At 46.2% G+C, this 15,519-nt stretch overlaps 6 protein-coding genes across 6 annotated transcripts; 4 read left to right on the forward strand and 2 right to left on the reverse strand.

The window, feature by feature from the left end:
- Positions 1–1,118: 1,118 nt before the first annotated feature.
- Positions 1,119–2,928, forward strand: N7469_005829 (putative C2H2 finger domain protein; the record flags this gene model as incomplete). The annotated part of the gene is made up of 3 exons (XM_056644749.1): positions 1,119–1,879; positions 1,956–2,229; positions 2,281–2,928. The coding sequence occupies 3 exons, from the start codon at positions 1,119–1,121 to the stop codon at positions 2,926–2,928; spliced, it is 1,683 nt and encodes a 560-aa protein (XP_056501563.1).
- A 939-nt stretch (positions 2,929–3,867) lies between these two features.
- N7469_005830 (putative RNA polymerase II Elongator complex associated protein Kti12) lies at positions 3,868–5,218 on the reverse strand (the record flags this gene model as incomplete). The annotated part of the gene is made up of 3 exons (XM_056644750.1): positions 3,868–4,737; positions 4,801–5,157; positions 5,213–5,218. 3 exons carry the CDS (start codon positions 5,216–5,218, stop codon positions 3,868–3,870), a joined length of 1,233 nt encoding a protein of 410 aa, XP_056501564.1.
- Positions 5,219–5,555: 337 nt separating this feature from the next.
- Positions 5,556–6,479, reverse strand: efm7 (putative nicotinamide N-methyltransferase Nnt1; the record flags this gene model as incomplete). The annotated part of the gene is made up of 3 exons (XM_056644751.1): positions 5,556–5,636; positions 5,707–6,294; positions 6,363–6,479. The coding sequence occupies 3 exons, from the start codon at positions 6,477–6,479 to the stop codon at positions 5,556–5,558; spliced, it is 786 nt and encodes a 261-aa protein (XP_056501565.1).
- A 1,514-nt stretch (positions 6,480–7,993) lies between these two features.
- N7469_005832 (uncharacterized protein) lies at positions 7,994–8,272 on the forward strand (the record flags this gene model as incomplete). Its single annotated transcript, XM_056644752.1, has 1 exon — positions 7,994–8,272. One exon carries the CDS (start codon positions 7,994–7,996, stop codon positions 8,270–8,272), a length of 279 nt encoding a protein of 92 aa, XP_056501566.1.
- Positions 8,273–9,789: 1,517 nt separating this feature from the next.
- On the forward strand, positions 9,790–10,776 carry N7469_005833 (SDR family NAD(P)-dependent oxidoreductase; the record flags this gene model as incomplete). The annotated part of the gene is made up of 3 exons (XM_056644753.1): positions 9,790–9,915; positions 9,969–10,253; positions 10,318–10,776. The coding sequence occupies 3 exons, from the start codon at positions 9,790–9,792 to the stop codon at positions 10,774–10,776; spliced, it is 870 nt and encodes a 289-aa protein (XP_056501567.1).
- A 1,370-nt stretch (positions 10,777–12,146) lies between these two features.
- On the forward strand, positions 12,147–14,071 carry N7469_005834 (sugar porter family MFS transporter; the record flags this gene model as incomplete). Its single annotated transcript, XM_056644754.1, has 7 exons — positions 12,147–12,168; positions 12,248–12,551; positions 12,616–12,662; positions 12,718–12,919; positions 12,980–13,615; positions 13,682–13,812; positions 13,866–14,071. 7 exons carry the CDS (start codon positions 12,147–12,149, stop codon positions 14,069–14,071), a joined length of 1,548 nt encoding a protein of 515 aa, XP_056501568.1.
- Positions 14,072–15,519: the final 1,448 nt, after the last annotated feature.

Genomic DNA, 15,519 nt, shown 5'->3' on the forward strand with positions numbered 1-15,519 from the left:
GTTTCATCTGAATTCTCCTCATGGATCCATACCCTTGCTGGATATACTCTTTCTGGACCTGTACCTGTCGCCGCCTGTGCTTTTCTCCCATGGAACACGACAATCTCAACACAACTTGTATACCCCTGGAACTCCCCTGGAACCTACACTCAGACCCCTTGGTCTGATTAATTGCTGCTGTCAACCTTGACCAATCAAAGAATAATGCTTCTTTGCCATGGATGCTCGTCGGCGCCCCGCTGGCTGAGCTGGACTCTCATGAGTGCTGTTTAATGTATGCACGCTCAAATCGATACTACCACTGGACTCTTCTTTCCCTGGAGCTTTCCTTGTGGCCTAATCTATTCTGACCGGACTTTATCTTCCTGATGACCCTCACTTCAAGCCTGAAGTTGAGAAGATGGACCCATGCTTGCTCACCCTGGATTTCTTGCTTCTACTGCTACTGCTACTACTGGCCCAAAATTACCCTGGACATAATACCATCTCAGCCTCAGGAAATATTATTACTATATACCCATGGAACTTTATGCCACAGTCATGAACTACAGCCGAATCAAAGGAGTGATCCCAGGACCTCGTAGAGCCAATCGGCTCATCGATCTACGATATAGAAGCATCCGCTTCTGGAAACTTGCTCTGGCCGCTGACTTGAAATGGACCTGGCCTGTGAAAACGGCTTCTGGCATCAAGATATAATGTTTTTCTTGAACAAAACTGGCCCACCTGGATAATTATTGATGCTTCAACCTTGTAGCCCTGGACAACCAATGATGAACTGGATCCAACACTCTACTACTACTGGACAATAGGTTTCCAATCCATTTGAACATGGGCACGACATTTGCTGTGTAAACTTCCAATGACTCCAAGGACCCCATTCCAAGTTCTACTTGACTGATTCTGGATTGACTTGTCTTATACCTCTAACTTTTGGTGCGTGGAACGCTTCTAACTACACACCGAATTTTACTAACGAGTGGCAGGCTTTCGATCTCTTCTGGACCATGGAGCTGCTCTTTATATTGCCTTTTTCAATACTTTTAACTTTGACGAAATGTGCAAGATAACTAACTTGATCTTTCTTCTCTCCAGTGCTTCTCAACACATACATCACAATGTCTCACAGAATCAACGAGTCTCAATCAAGACATACCTCCATGGTATCAGGACTGTCAAATATGGCCCCAAGAACACTCCAGGATGATGAAATTTCGAGCCATGACAGTTCGTCATTGTGCTCAATTCCCGCAGCCCATGGAACCCCCCAGGATATGAAAGACTGGACTTTGAATACAACAGAATCCTTCGATCAGGCCATGTCTTCCAAGGAATCCCCTCACATGCAAATGCTTGCTTTCCATATGTCTACACAATTGGCGACCCCCACGGTCGGTCCACACGATGTGATGTACACAGGGGTTGATTTCCCACCAGTCACAGATCTGCATGATCATAATGAAATGCCGCGGGAGTTCTACTCCTTCCTGGACATGTCTCCCATGGATAATGATGTCTGTGTACAGTCGAGCACACCGGATGATGCTCTTTCTGTTGCACACAGTTCCCACACTGAGGATGGCCACTTAATTCCTGGCAATGAGACATGGAATAGCATGATGACTGAAAATCACTACCCCGGAACTACCCTTGACCAGCTTTCATCAAGCCTTTTCCAGACCGTTCCGGTCTCCCCTCCATTGACGGAAGCTAGCAATGATATTTCTGTTACTTCCTCTTGCTCTCACCCCGGATTCCCCCCTTACCTTGCCCCTGATGACACTATCCTTGGCGACTACACGTCGCCAATGAGCCATGGACTCAACCCAGCGGAACCCTTGTTTCCGACTCCACCTCTCAGTGAAAAGGACCCTAACAGGTAGGTCCTAGAAGACTCATGATACCACGGGCAATACAACAAAAAAGAATCTCAACTGACCCTCCCCTCCCCCTAGCAGGACTATTCGCCCATCTAAGCCCGCTCGTCGAGGTACACTTCCGAATGCTTCCCAGTCCCAGGTGAAATCGGAGTCCGAGTTTTCCTCGCCTCTGACCGTCAAGGAGTCCACCCGACAGAGATCCAAGGATGGTAGTGAGTCTCGTAACCCGCGAGAGCATCCTTATTACTCGATGTCCACCCAGAGTGACGGAAAATACTACTGCCCATTTGCCAACGGAGAGAAGCCATGCAACCACCCTGCCACTACGCAAAAATGCGCTTACCAGCAAGTTCCCTTATCCCGCTCTAAAGCATCCGAAACAAAGACATGTGGCTAACAGATAACCCATAGCAAATACTTGGATTCTCATCTGAAGCCTTACCGTTGCAAGGTCCCTACTTGCGTGGATACCCAACTGCGTTTCTCTTCCAACGCCTGCCTGTTCCGCCATGAGCGGGAGGCCCACGGGTTACATGGCCATGGAGATAATCCTCACCTCTGCCTGTGGGAGGGATGTGAACGATCTGCTCCTGGAAATGGATTCCCTCGTAGATGGAACCTTTACGACCACATGCGCCGTGTGCATGACTACCAATCCTCTGAACGACTCAGCTCTCCAGAGACATCGCCATCCGCTGCTCCAACCAAGAAGAAGGAAGCCGCTGGCCGAAAGAGACGTGGAGTTACAGGACCCACCCCAGCTCCCACCATGAAGCGCACCCGCTCAGTCCATTCCCAAGCCGGATCTGCCAAGGTCATCCAAGCCACTGCCCAGCATGGACAGCGTCTACAAAACGCTGAACGGAACTACTACAAGTGCCGTGAGCGCCTGCTCGAGGATCTCAGCAAGATCACCCCGCAAGATACCTCGATGCATGAGAAGGTCAATGCCAGCCTTCAGGAGCTTTATACCCTGGGGATCAACTACCGTCGCATCGATGCCAGCCAGGTTTCTCAAATGCAGAATGGAATGCCCCTGCCCGCGTGAAGAGACACTGAGGATGCTGTGACACTTTCTCAAGAAAGATGTCTCAGCAAAGAAATTCTCAATACCCTGCAAGGACCGTTTTAAACTTGATATCCGTGGATCCCGTGGACATACACTCACTGCCCGTGCTATTTTCAACATGCGGATGGCCATTTTCATAATCGAAAGGCCGAGTTGCAATTGCACTCTCAAGGCCAGGGGATACCACCCCACTTCATGCACGGCTCAACCCCGTAGCCCAGGCCACATACCCGATGTCACGGTGATTTTCCCAAAGGATCGTTACATGCACGTATTGCATTAGGAGCTGGACACTCCGCATATGAAAAGAGATTCCAAGGAATCCGAAATACCCTCGCAAACCTGGCTAAACCCTGGAAAACAGAGCTCATAATGACTCTTGAGGACTCGATGTAGATCAGGTGCATTAATCGCCGATCTCATTCGATTGTGATATGGAAATTCGACAGTAGAGGTGGAAACCCTTTTTGATAGAACGCATTGTGCTTTTCTTTGTTTTGCATTGCTTGTTTGATTTGCACTTTGTTTAAATGTTGTTTCGGAGAAAATATAAACAAGAATTCTTGAATTGACTCTGGCATTCTTAACATTTAGAACCTGCAAAATGAAAGCTAAAGCCTAGCTAAAGAAAATTGCTCGATTCTCTGAATGATACTATGAAGCATTTGTCATCCTGTGTAGAAGTTGTGTAGTACACAGAAAGTAATACAAATACATACCCAAATAATAGTTATTAGCCACCAAGTGTTGGTGGCTAAAGTCGTGAAATTAGGGTGAAAGACGCGAACATCGTATAAATCCACCAATAATTGAGCATAATTTATAGCATAGGATGAATTGATTTATATCATAAGCTCGTTAATCATAGCTCAATAGCCTATCAACAATGAGATCACTTCTATACCTTGGATATCGCAACTAGGCTTCTAACCCATCTTCACCTCCAATGGTACTATTCAAAAAGCGTACAAATGCATCCCCAATCTGCTCTGGGGCTAATCCACCTTGTTTTTCACCATGACCGTGACTAATGTATCTCCGATTCAAAGTAATCCATTGTCTCCGCATCCTTTGCATTTTTGGCGCGGCTAGGACGCCACCAGCACCAGCAAGTTCATCTGTCGTTCCTGTTGTTGCGATGTGCGAGGGGATAAGGACGGGAATGGAAGATTCGGGGACGTCAATGGCGATACCGTGCGGGTTTTCACTTTGTGCAAGAGCTACCTCGGCGGATGGGTTAGATTGAGTGAAGGCGCGGATTGCATTAACGATGGCGGTTGTGCGTTTCTCCATTGCGTACAAAGCTCCTGAGTCTGTGGTCGCGGCTTGTGTTGTGGCTTGATGGGGGCTAATTCGGGGTCGTAGAGAAGAGCCTCGGGTAAAGGTTCGCGCGGTAGTTGTTGTGCTGGCGGCATCAGAGAGGGTAGACGAGGCGAGGGATTCGGCCAAATTAGAGATTGGGGTTACGGTGGGAGCCTCTGCGGAGGGCAGGACTACCCCTGTAAGAGCATGGAAAATGTCGGCGACGGGTGGTTCGGCATCTTCCCAGGGTACTGTGAAGAGAGGTTTGTCCCAGCGGCTGTGGGTACTAGGTTCTTCGTAGCGGAAGATGAGGTTGTCGAGAAGCTCAGGAGCATACGCTTGCTCAGAACTAATTGACTGGTCTTTTTCTTGATTCTGAGATTTCGCTTGATCTGATGGAGAGGCTTCATTTTGCTGGGCTGCGTCCCGATCCAAACGGGCCTTGTTGTTTGCGATGCACTGATCGACCGGAGTGCCAATGTGTACCTGAATAGAATGCGATCAGCCATTGAAAATCCCCAGCCCATATTGCCAGTATAAAAAGCTTACCACACAGCACGAGGTCCCAGCTGCTTTACTCTCACACCAAAGTTGATATCGCCACCCTTTGATATAATTCATTCCATCGAGGAGAACAATGCTGTCCTTGGTCAGGACCCGTTTTGCGCGGGCATATGCCACACCACGTGCCTCCTTTTCTGTTCGAGCATGATCGTAGACGGTACGAGGATAGGAGCTATTATCGTGTGAAGGAACGACATGGATCTTGTATCGGAATTTCAGCGAGCCTGGTGAGCCTGCTTCGGTGGTCGCGAAGATCTCATCTTGTGCCTTCTCGAGCAAGGCTGCAAGCTGATTTGCGCGGTAGCTGAGACCCGAGCAAGGGTAGCCGGTGAGGATGACGAGCTAGAAAGAAGGTCAACGTAGTTCTACTTGAAACCGAATGAGTCGGCATTCTTACCGGCATCGTGTGGCGTCTTCAAGTTGCGGCGTTGAAGCGGCGAACTTTTTTCTTCCCGCGGGGTTGAGGCGGCATGTGACCGGCATGACACTACGAGGGGAATTATATGAAACACTGGCAATTGGCCTGCATTTTGATTATTCAAATAGAAAAATACCACAATTGAAGAGAGATATTCAACAGTCTTTACTTTATTTGTCAAATATTAGAAAGAATAGTAGTCTATTCTTGGTACTAGCCATCTCAAGTGTATTTACTAGTAAGTACATCTCGTACCCCGCCTCAATATTGTGAACGTTATGATGCAAAATATCAGGGTATCAAATCTATTATAATATCAAGTTCATTCCAAACTGCTGTCAACCAATTGGTCTGGGGCCCAGCGAAGCTCATATCCAAAAACAGTTCGGCGAAGCTTTTCATCCTGTAGGTATAGTACGCGGTGAGTAGGCAGGCATTTTCTAGGTATGCTGCGTGAGTGAATGATAACTTACACCGGGGTCGTTTTCAAAAAGAACCTCTCCCATGAGCTTCTCAAAGATCTTAGTGACAGTAAATCCACCGGCTTCCGCAAGTGGGAAAAATCGTTCGGTTTGGGGCAACAGCCAAGGCTCGTATGGGGTGAAGATGACAAGGGCAACAGACTCGGCATTTCTTTTGAGGGTCTGCTGCATGGTCTTTACCAGATTCCCATGCTCGCGATGACTATAAATCACATCTGCCATAATCAGAACATCGAAACCCTTGGCTCGAGATCCATCCGCCAAGGGAGGAATGTATTCAAGAAGTGGTTCCACTGGGTTACCCCATTTATAGCCATCGACGTGAAGAGGGTTTCGGGAATCGGAACCCTTGGTTATCTGATCGACTGCCAATTCTGCATTATATCGCATATTATCTACCAGATCGGGATCCGGATAGTCAGTCAAAACAACTGTATGCGCACCCTGGATGGCGCTGACAATGCTGGGGACCCCCGCTGCAGCGCCGATCTCGAGGACATCTTTATTCTTGATCAATTCTGCGGTCCGTTCTTCGATGTAATGAGCACTGGTTCGGCCAGCGTTCCAGAGAAGATTTCCCTATTTGAAGATAATAGGAATGGTAAGCCAATATTTCGGACACAATTGTTGCGAGTGAATCAACGTACATAAAGCGGGTGACTGCCCACAAGTCGCACGCGGACTGTCTTGCCTGACAGCATCTGATGTTCGGCGAAGGTGGGTTCTGGTTCATCGGGATAGAAACCCTCAGGCTCTTGGAACATGTCCCCGTCTCGAAATTTTCCTCGACCATGGTGAGTACGTGGTGATAGTCGCGGGGAGTGTCCAACTACCCCTCCAAATGGTCGACTCCAATTTGATACAAAGAAAAAAAAAAGGAAAAATCACCTTATCGTGGCTTATCAGTGGGGGTTATTTGAGGCCTGAAATACCAGGCCATAATTTTCAGACCGACTGGAAAAAACAGTGATCTCATGGATGATCTTCGGTGGATCACCAAGATCGACTATAGTAATACCAGTACTCGTATAAATCGAAGTATATTAGCAATGAGGACATATATTTACAGTATTGATATGATACTGTAAGAAATGAACTCGATTGAGAGTGCAACCTCGGAAATACATAGTTAGATGATTGCATACTACGTACTGTACTCTATGGGAGATGTCCGCTTTGAGTTATCAGGGGATCGACAAAACACTTTACATTAGACTTATCACAGTGTATGGAGATGTGTCTTGTATGATAAGAATGATATCCTCATCTAGTACTTATAAAATAGTCATTGGCATGTTTATAGATCAATATACTCTGCTTGAATAGAAGGCTCTTCATATACTGGTAACCTTGTAACTTTGTAGGGTGTACTGTTTGTACCTAGTACTCTCCAGGCTATTTAAGCTCAAGAATGCTATTTCCGCCAATCACCATAGCCGGAGTATAACCCCTGCAGTAGTTTCGCTCTATATTCTCTAATTTTCTCAATAAGATCATTCATTAAGAAAACTCCCTTTTTATACACTGTATACATTCTTCTTGCCCTGCCGAGGTGTAATGGAATACTGTAATTTGCCACATTCGCAATGGGATTCTGTGTGGAGAGAAGTGGAGATACGGTAATGATACGCGGGTAATAGTCGGACTCGGCCATGCGAACTTCTGGGGGAATCTCGTGCAAATCACCTCCTCTTCTTTTCTTTTCTTCTTCTTCCTCTCCCTCTCTACTTCTTCTTATACTCTGCTTCCCTGCTCTCTTCACTTCAACTTCACTCCTCTTTCTTAGTCCCCACGCTCCCTCATCTTCTCTTCCTCCCTCCTATTTCTTATCTGTCGACGTCACTCTCTAGATTTGGTTCATCTTGGCACTCGGTTTCCTTGCACCGGCTCCCTTACCGACAGCCATCGTCATTCCGTGGGGGCCCTGACGTTTCGATTCTTCTTTAGTGGCTTCTATTTGGTCATCGCCAACCTCCCTGTCGCTAACATACCGCCCTTCCATCCCGCGCGTTGGCTATATTCCTCTCGCTCGAAAAGGATTTTCTCCGAAAACGCGGCAAAATGGATCCTCTACGATCAGCCCATACCCCTCAGGCCCCCGCTCAACCCACCACTTTTTCTTCTTCAACAACTTCGAGTCTCGCTCCCTCCTCCAATCTCAATCTCAACTCTACCGTATCCCAGTCGTCAGACCCTTTCAATCCTAATCTTGCCAACGCGGCCACCCAATCCTGCATAGCCCCTCCCCCCCATTGCCGCCTATGCTGCCCAGTCCACTATGTCTCAGACACAACCTCTTCCCCAGTCTTTGAGCAATCCCGCTCAATCCACCAGTATACCACTCCCGCCACAGGGAAACACTTCCGAGTCACTGCCGCGAGCAGAGGCGCCACCCGCCACAGAACCAGCTGCGGAGGTTTATCCGCATGAAGGTAACGGACTTGGAGGTCCGACAGCCACTGCCCCCTTCTTACAGGACTTTAGTCTCGTTGCCGAGGCAGCGAAGCGAGCACAAATGTCTATCGTCATGCGAGATCTCGAGAGTGTAACGCTATGAGATCTTATCGGCTCAACATGCGGCATGCGGCATGTGATTTGGTGCCTCGGTGCCTGCAGAGCGGGCCAGAGCCCCGAGCTGAAGAAGACGACAGTATGATGATGATGATCAAACGGCGTGATTGGCATGCGCAGTCATCAAAGAATATTGGACTGGATCCACTAGAAATTATTATATGTGTTTTGGACTTTTGGCGTTGGGAAAACTCCCTACTTTATTGGACGTTGGCCTGGCAAGGTTTGGCGGGTGGCTACAACAAAGAGAGCTTGATTTTTCCCAATTTGCCATGCTGGCTTCTGGCGTTCTCTTCGAGGGCGTTTTGGTTTATTTACCACTTTTCATTTCTAGCCCTACTTTATACCAACATATACGCGAATGGCATTGAATACTATCCCTAATTGCTTGCTCTATTTGACCCCATTACCTGTTCATTTTGCTCCATTGTATTTATAGTAGCAGCCCATGTGGCGTCCACCTTGTGTGCCTTTTTAGAGAAGTGCTAGTAGATAGCTTTTTCGACTCGGTAGCTGGCTTGAACAACGAATCAAAACACCATTGACCCTCCTCTCTAGCGTTCGCTGTGCCTTTTCGCTCCCAAGAATCGGCAGAAGTCCCTGTGTATTCTGATGTGCCCACCCTATGAGATTTAAACTTCACATTCTCGCTGCCCTCTCACTGCCGAAGTAGCCCAGAACGTAGATGTGGCTGATTTGTACGCTTATCTGCCTTTTTGGCCCGGCAAAGCGTGCTTCGTAGGAATTCCCGTCAAGATTGTGTATTTACATGCTATCAGTTCAAAGAATGGCTTACTCTCCGTTTTGTAGACATTGAAGAGAATCTATAGAACCCGATGAACCACTATCAACCCGTGATATCGACTTTCCTGTTCCAGGCTCATTTATCATGTGCGAGTCTCTGGCTACCGTGTCAGAGCGTAGGCTTGAATTTCATCTCCTTCGTTCGATTTGAGGTAATTTTCATCTACACTTGCGAGGAAGGGCCAGCCAAAAGATTCCGCAGGAAACTTGTAGTAGCAGACTTTGAGTATATTATGGATATCCTCCAAGGCTGCCAGGCGGAGTAGCATATACTCTAGGAATTGTGAGATGTAACTTGAAGTGTGATGAAGAGTTAGAAAGCCTTAGGTCCAAGCTAATTAGTCTCAGAACAAATTGATGAATTGATTATCTACTAGTCATGATCGTAGATAGTCACATTAATGTATCCTGATACCTACTGGACTCTGCTAGTACTTACTAGTACTAGTGGACCATCAGCATGATCTCTGACACAAGGCTGTCCAGATGGCCCCCACCCGTGGAAGTAAGATGAATTAGGGCTTTCCTTCTCAGAAACCTATAAATATGGTAACCCCCTCATGTCAACGTGTATTTTGTCTTGTCTTTTTTCTTTTCATACAAATATTCACTTTCGGCTTTCCACAGGTTTCCAAATCGGTTTCCATCCTTAGATCTACTATGGCCACCCCCGAAGTTGATCCTGACTGTCAAGTCAAAATGACTGCATTCACGAAGAAGAACTATCGGGACGTGTACCCTGCCGTCGACCCCTCTCGTCCCGATATATCGCAGGCCGGGAAGGTTGCTGTCATCACTGGAGCTAGTCGTGGACTGGGACGATTAGTGAGTACTTGTGCTATGGTGTAATGTTATTGACCGCACTAACGAAATAACAGGCATTCGCAGCATCCTTCGCTCGTGCCAATGCAGCCGCATTGATCCTTCTCGGCAGGTCAGCAGAGGGACTGGCAGAGACTGAGAGAATGGTCAACGATATAAACCAGGCGACAAAAGTTTTGTCCATTGCTGTCGACGTCACGGACGAGAAGGGCGTAAATGAAGCTTTCAAAACAGCCGTGGATAAGTTCGGGGTTCCACATGTCCTTGTGAATAATGCGGGAGCTTTGATCAAACTTGATACAATTGTCAATACGGATGTGGAAAGCTGGTGGAAGACTCAGGTGAGTTGTTTGATCCGTCGTGGGATTTCAGATCAAAAATGTGATGCTGATGCCGGAGCCAAAGGAAACCAACGTTAAAGGGACATTCATCGCAACTAAGGCTTTCTTGAAACACACTGGAGATACTCCATCCGCGCCTACCACCATCATCAATATTATCTCAATGTCATCCCAAGGAGTCGCACCGGGACTGAGCTCATATTCTTCAGCAAAGCTGGCTGTTTGCAAATTCACCCAATTTCTGGCCTCTGAGCATCCGACAATTACCTCGATTAATTTAGACCCAGGTATAGTAGCCACTGATATGGCACACAGTGTTCCTTATCTTGCACCTTTCACTGGTGATACTCCAGAGCTTGTTGGAGGTACAGCTGTTTGGCTATCAAGCGGCGATAAGGCTTTCCTATCGGGTAAATATGTTTCTGTTTGTTGGGATGTCGAAGAGCTTGAGAGCCGGAAAGAAGACATCAAGGAGAGCAAACTGCTTACTTTCCGACTGGATGGTGAATTTGGGGGGGCCTGATGTGACTGTTGAGAAAGTGTGAATAGGATGAACTGCTTAGTAGGACAATTTGGAAATTGATCATTATGCCCATTGAAATCAAGAAATATTACAGTCATTTGGGTTTATTATGGTCATTTACCACAGAGTCATTCAAAGGCTTAGAGTCTATAATCGGCCTTTGCTTGAGTTATCCTGGATAAAGTTGGAGCCGTAAAGTTATTTAAACTGTTAAACTGCCTGTATACTAGTCAATTACCATTCAAAATTCTGAAATTCTGATTTTCATTCCATCTTTTCGCTATTCTACTCTTCACAGGTTCTTTTCACCTCGTCACCTCTAGTCTTTTTCAACATAAAGTCACCTTTTTTAGTCTATATGTCCACACTCCATAGCAATACCGTGACTATGGAGCGCCAAACCCGACTGCCACTCCGACTGTTATCCCTACAGCCGCCTCTGATATCATTAACTGAGCTGACCTCGGAGGATATTCGCTTTAACATCTTTAGAAGAACCCTACTTTCAACAAAGCAAAAAAAAAAAAAATCACGATGTCTAATAGAATATGGGCGGTTAATTGGGAATACTTAGAGCTTGTTATTGCAGGGTGGAATGCTAAATCAAGCGCTATTTTGCAGGAATGAATGTTTTCGCCATATTTTCATCCTGCACCACTCAGTAGTGCCTCCCTTTGGATTTGATGCAGTATTTTGCAGACTTCAAGGCCAAAGTTCCTCTAGGGTATAGGTAGGAAGTGCTTCGCGCATTTGCTACGAAAGAAAATATATGGATAAAACCCTTTCCCAGCTATACTGTTTATCTGATGCAAGAACAGGATTTCCCCAGGATTTCCCCACACTCCACCGCGCGAGACCCCCACGCGATGACGGAGTTTACCCGATTCAAAGAGGACGATACATCCTGCATCAGCCAATCCCCAGTCTCCTGAGCGAAACCAGATGATCTGTTTCCTCAATCAGTATTTTACGCCGTCTGATCTGCCATCATCCGGGATCTTCTCAAGCCAATATACTCGCTTGAATTGCCGCCTTTAGACAACCCCCCTCATCATTCTTGATGCAAGATGGGCGATCTTCGGGGGGGAAACCCGAGCATTTAGCCTGAGATGACTGTTGTCTCACTTATTCGGACTAATTTGTTTTCATTCAGGCCTGGACACTTTATAAACTAGTGTAACCCCCACTATCGTGGCTCGAGTCAGCTTCCACCTTTGGCACTCCAAGGCTCCTGAATAACTACGAAACTCTCCAAATTGATAAACTGCTGGCCGTTCTAATCCCCGGGGTACCTTGGCTTCTTCAGATACTACCGCATGATGGTGGTCCGAGAGAAAAAATAGTCAGCCCTATTTCGGGCTGACGGGAGGATGGTTGACGTTTTGGGTGACGGTATGTTTTGGCCAGCAAACTCCAGCAATATAATACAAGATTATTTGAGCCATTGCTAATATTTTGTGATTTTAGGTAGCCTGTGCGACTGATATGACCCTTTTTGGCTATGATCAAGGCGTGTTTAGCGGCGTAGTCATTACACAGGATTTTCTTGAAATCCATGACCTCGTTGGCCCTACCAAAACGAAAATTCTATCTACAGTGACAGCGATATACGATGTGGGCTGCTTTCTGGGGGCTATATTTGCTTTTACAATTGGTGAGAAGCTAGGTCGCAAGAAGACTATTTTGGTAGGGACCACCATAATGGCTGTGGGTGCCATTCTTCAGGCGGCATCATTTAGTTTAGCTCAAATGTTTGTTGGGCGTATCGTCTCAGGGTAAGTTACTCGAACTCTTTCAATGCATCAAGGTTTACAGTCTTACTGGTTGGTTTGCTCGCAGTATCGGGAATGGTGTTAATACTGCCACGGCCCCTGTGTGGCAGACTGGTAGGTATCTCGAAACGAACCACTCGATCAAGAAACTAAAATATTCTGGCGGTAGAAACTTCACAAATTAAATGGAGAGGCAAGCTGGTCATTCTGGAGATGATGATGAATATTGCAGGATATGCCTTTGTTAATTGGGTAAACTACGGTCTATCCTTTGCCGGTGGTGCTATCGCCTGGCGGCTCCCACTCGCATTGCAGTTCATATTTCTCGTTATTCTGTGGTCCACTACACCTTGGCTCCCTGAGTCACCTCGGTAGGTTAGGTGGAAAAAGCAGAAATTATATGCAAGGAATCGGAAGCTGACAACTGATAGATGGCTCATGGCGCATGAAAAAGAGGAAGAAGCTGTTGAAGTCATCAGTTGTCTAGAGGCCAAGTCTCCTGATGACCCATTCGTAATTGCTCAACGTAATGAAATCAGTTTCACCATCCACTATGAACGTGAGAACTCGGTCAGGTGGCGCGACCTTTTGAAAAAGAGACCGAATGATACGAATACCCTTCGTCGACTTCTTCTTGGTGCGGGTACACAGTTCATGCAACAATTCGGTGGCATCAATATTATGTCTTACTACCTCCCGACTGTTCTCAAAAGTTCTGTTGGATTTACTGATGAGATGGCTCGCCTACTAACCGCCTGCAATGCTATTTCGTATTTCTTCTTTTCGGGTCTTGCAGTGCTGCTGGTTGAACGAATGGGACGCCGAGGGCTAATGCTACTTTCGACATTCGGCCAATTCGTGTGTTTTCTTGTGATAACTATATTGCTGCGTTATGCATCTGTATACCCCGACAATGATTCGTACGGAGCCGCTTCAGTTGCTTTCATCTTCTTGTTCCACGCAAGCTTCGGAGTTGGGATGCTGGGTGTTCCTTGGCTGTATCCAACTGAAATCAACTCTTTACCCATGAGAACAAAGGGCGCGGCTATTGCTACTGGAACTGACTGGTGAGGAACATCTGATAGATCGTACAATGGCTTCAAGCTATATGAATGTTGCTCACAATGACATAGGATAACCAACTTCATCATTGTGGAGATCACACCAATCGGTATTCAAAATATCGGCTGGCGATTTTGGATCGTGTGGACAGTAACAAACTTGTTATTTTTACCGATTCTTTACTTCTTTTACCCTGAGACAGGTCAGAAGCTTTCTCTGAAGTTACATGAACGACGAACACTGACATTTTCCCAGCAAATCGTAGCTTGGAGGATATTGATGCGTACTATCGGACCAAACCATCGCTTATTGTTGTTGGGAACCGGGATGCTATCTGCAGAAGTAGGCCACAAAAGTATATCGATCATGAGCAGTATGAGATTCAGAAGACGGCACTGGGTAGGAAGAATATTGAACCTGGGCTATCTGAGCATGTGGAATGGTCTGGTAGCAGCAAATAGCCGCCATATTCACACTTATATAGGTAAATAAGTGTGGATAGCCGAGCTCCGTCTTTTGCTATTGGTTCAGCGCCCAGGCAGATTAGCTATAGTTTACTTCAAAGCCTAGTTCTATTCATTTTGAGAGTCGTTCTGCCAATAAGCTTAAAAGTAAATAGCTTCAAGATGTACCTGGGTTTTAATTACACCGAGAACAAACTACATAGAACATGGATGCCGCCGTCCTTTGATATCTTCTATTGTAATACGAGCAGATTTGGCTTACAGCCCTGGGTATTTTTTTTTTCTTCGCCTCTGCTTCTTCCTAATGAGCAGCCCCATTTGGGCTGAAAGACAACAGCTCGTCACCGTCCTAATTCTGAGACAGTCTCCATCGTATTATGGCCTAGCAGCACGCACACCTTGAAATGGAGTCGTTCGCTTAAAATTACCCTTCAACTGGTCTATGTACATAGTCTGCATGATACCGATCTATCTAATCAGTCTACAGTCAATAGTCACTTAAGGCTGTACTATGTACAGCGCAGACAACGACTATCTATCTACCCGAGAGATCCTCCCCGCTGGAAGATCAACGCTTTGCGCGTCTCACGAGAAGTGAATAGGGAGTCAAGATGGGCGTTGATCTGCAATTTCCATGCAGTATAATGCAAGGTTGTCAGTGGTAGGTATGTACATACTGTGCCGTATAGTTGTGATTATGTAGTACGACTACACGCACAGTATGCGCGGGGTGTATTTTACATAGTATGTACAATGGATGGCGTGATGGTTCGTTAAGTATTTGCACTTTTCATCTTGCAGGGACAACTCAAACTTGCGGATCCAAACTTGAGACGTTGAGACAATCCGAAAATATTCTCAAAATGAGAAATGTTGTATGTGTGGTCAGGTTTCTCGGGCAGTTTTATTTTTAGCGGCAGCTAGGCTGACGCACGTCGATCCACCAATTCACTGAGGCTTGGAGAGTGGCGTTGAAACAGCCAATGAGGAGATTAGTTACGCAGGCAGGCGTCGTAAATATACAGTAGTTCACTACAGATCAGGTCAAATGCAATGAAAACTATATAGATTCAAAAAAGTGAAGACAGTGAAGATAATAGTATATGTCCAATTCCCAAACACCAAGCTATGCGCAACTCCCAATCCCGTCCAAATCAGAATATTAGGGAAGTAACAAATGAATCAACACGAGAAATACAAATGCCGACGCAGTAAGGCGTAGAAACTGCCGTTGGATATAATGACATAAAGGAGAGGATGATAAATGGCAGTGAAAATGATGGCCCAGACATGAAAAAAAAAAAAGGATCGTCGCTGCAGGCGCGGAGGAGATCGGTAATGTCAAGTTGTAAGTTTAGTAGTTGAAAAGTCGTTGCGATGAATATTGATCTCTCTGTGCCTCTCTTTTTCTCATCCTATTCTCGCTATTTTTTGAATATTCGTTT

Source organism: Penicillium citrinum, assembly GCF_028827155.1.
Source record: "Penicillium citrinum strain IBT 23319 chromosome Unknown utg000004l:1.0-2404223.0:1.0-2405248.0, whole genome shotgun sequence".
Classification (NCBI taxonomy): domain Eukaryota; kingdom Fungi; phylum Ascomycota; class Eurotiomycetes; order Eurotiales; family Aspergillaceae; genus Penicillium; species Penicillium citrinum.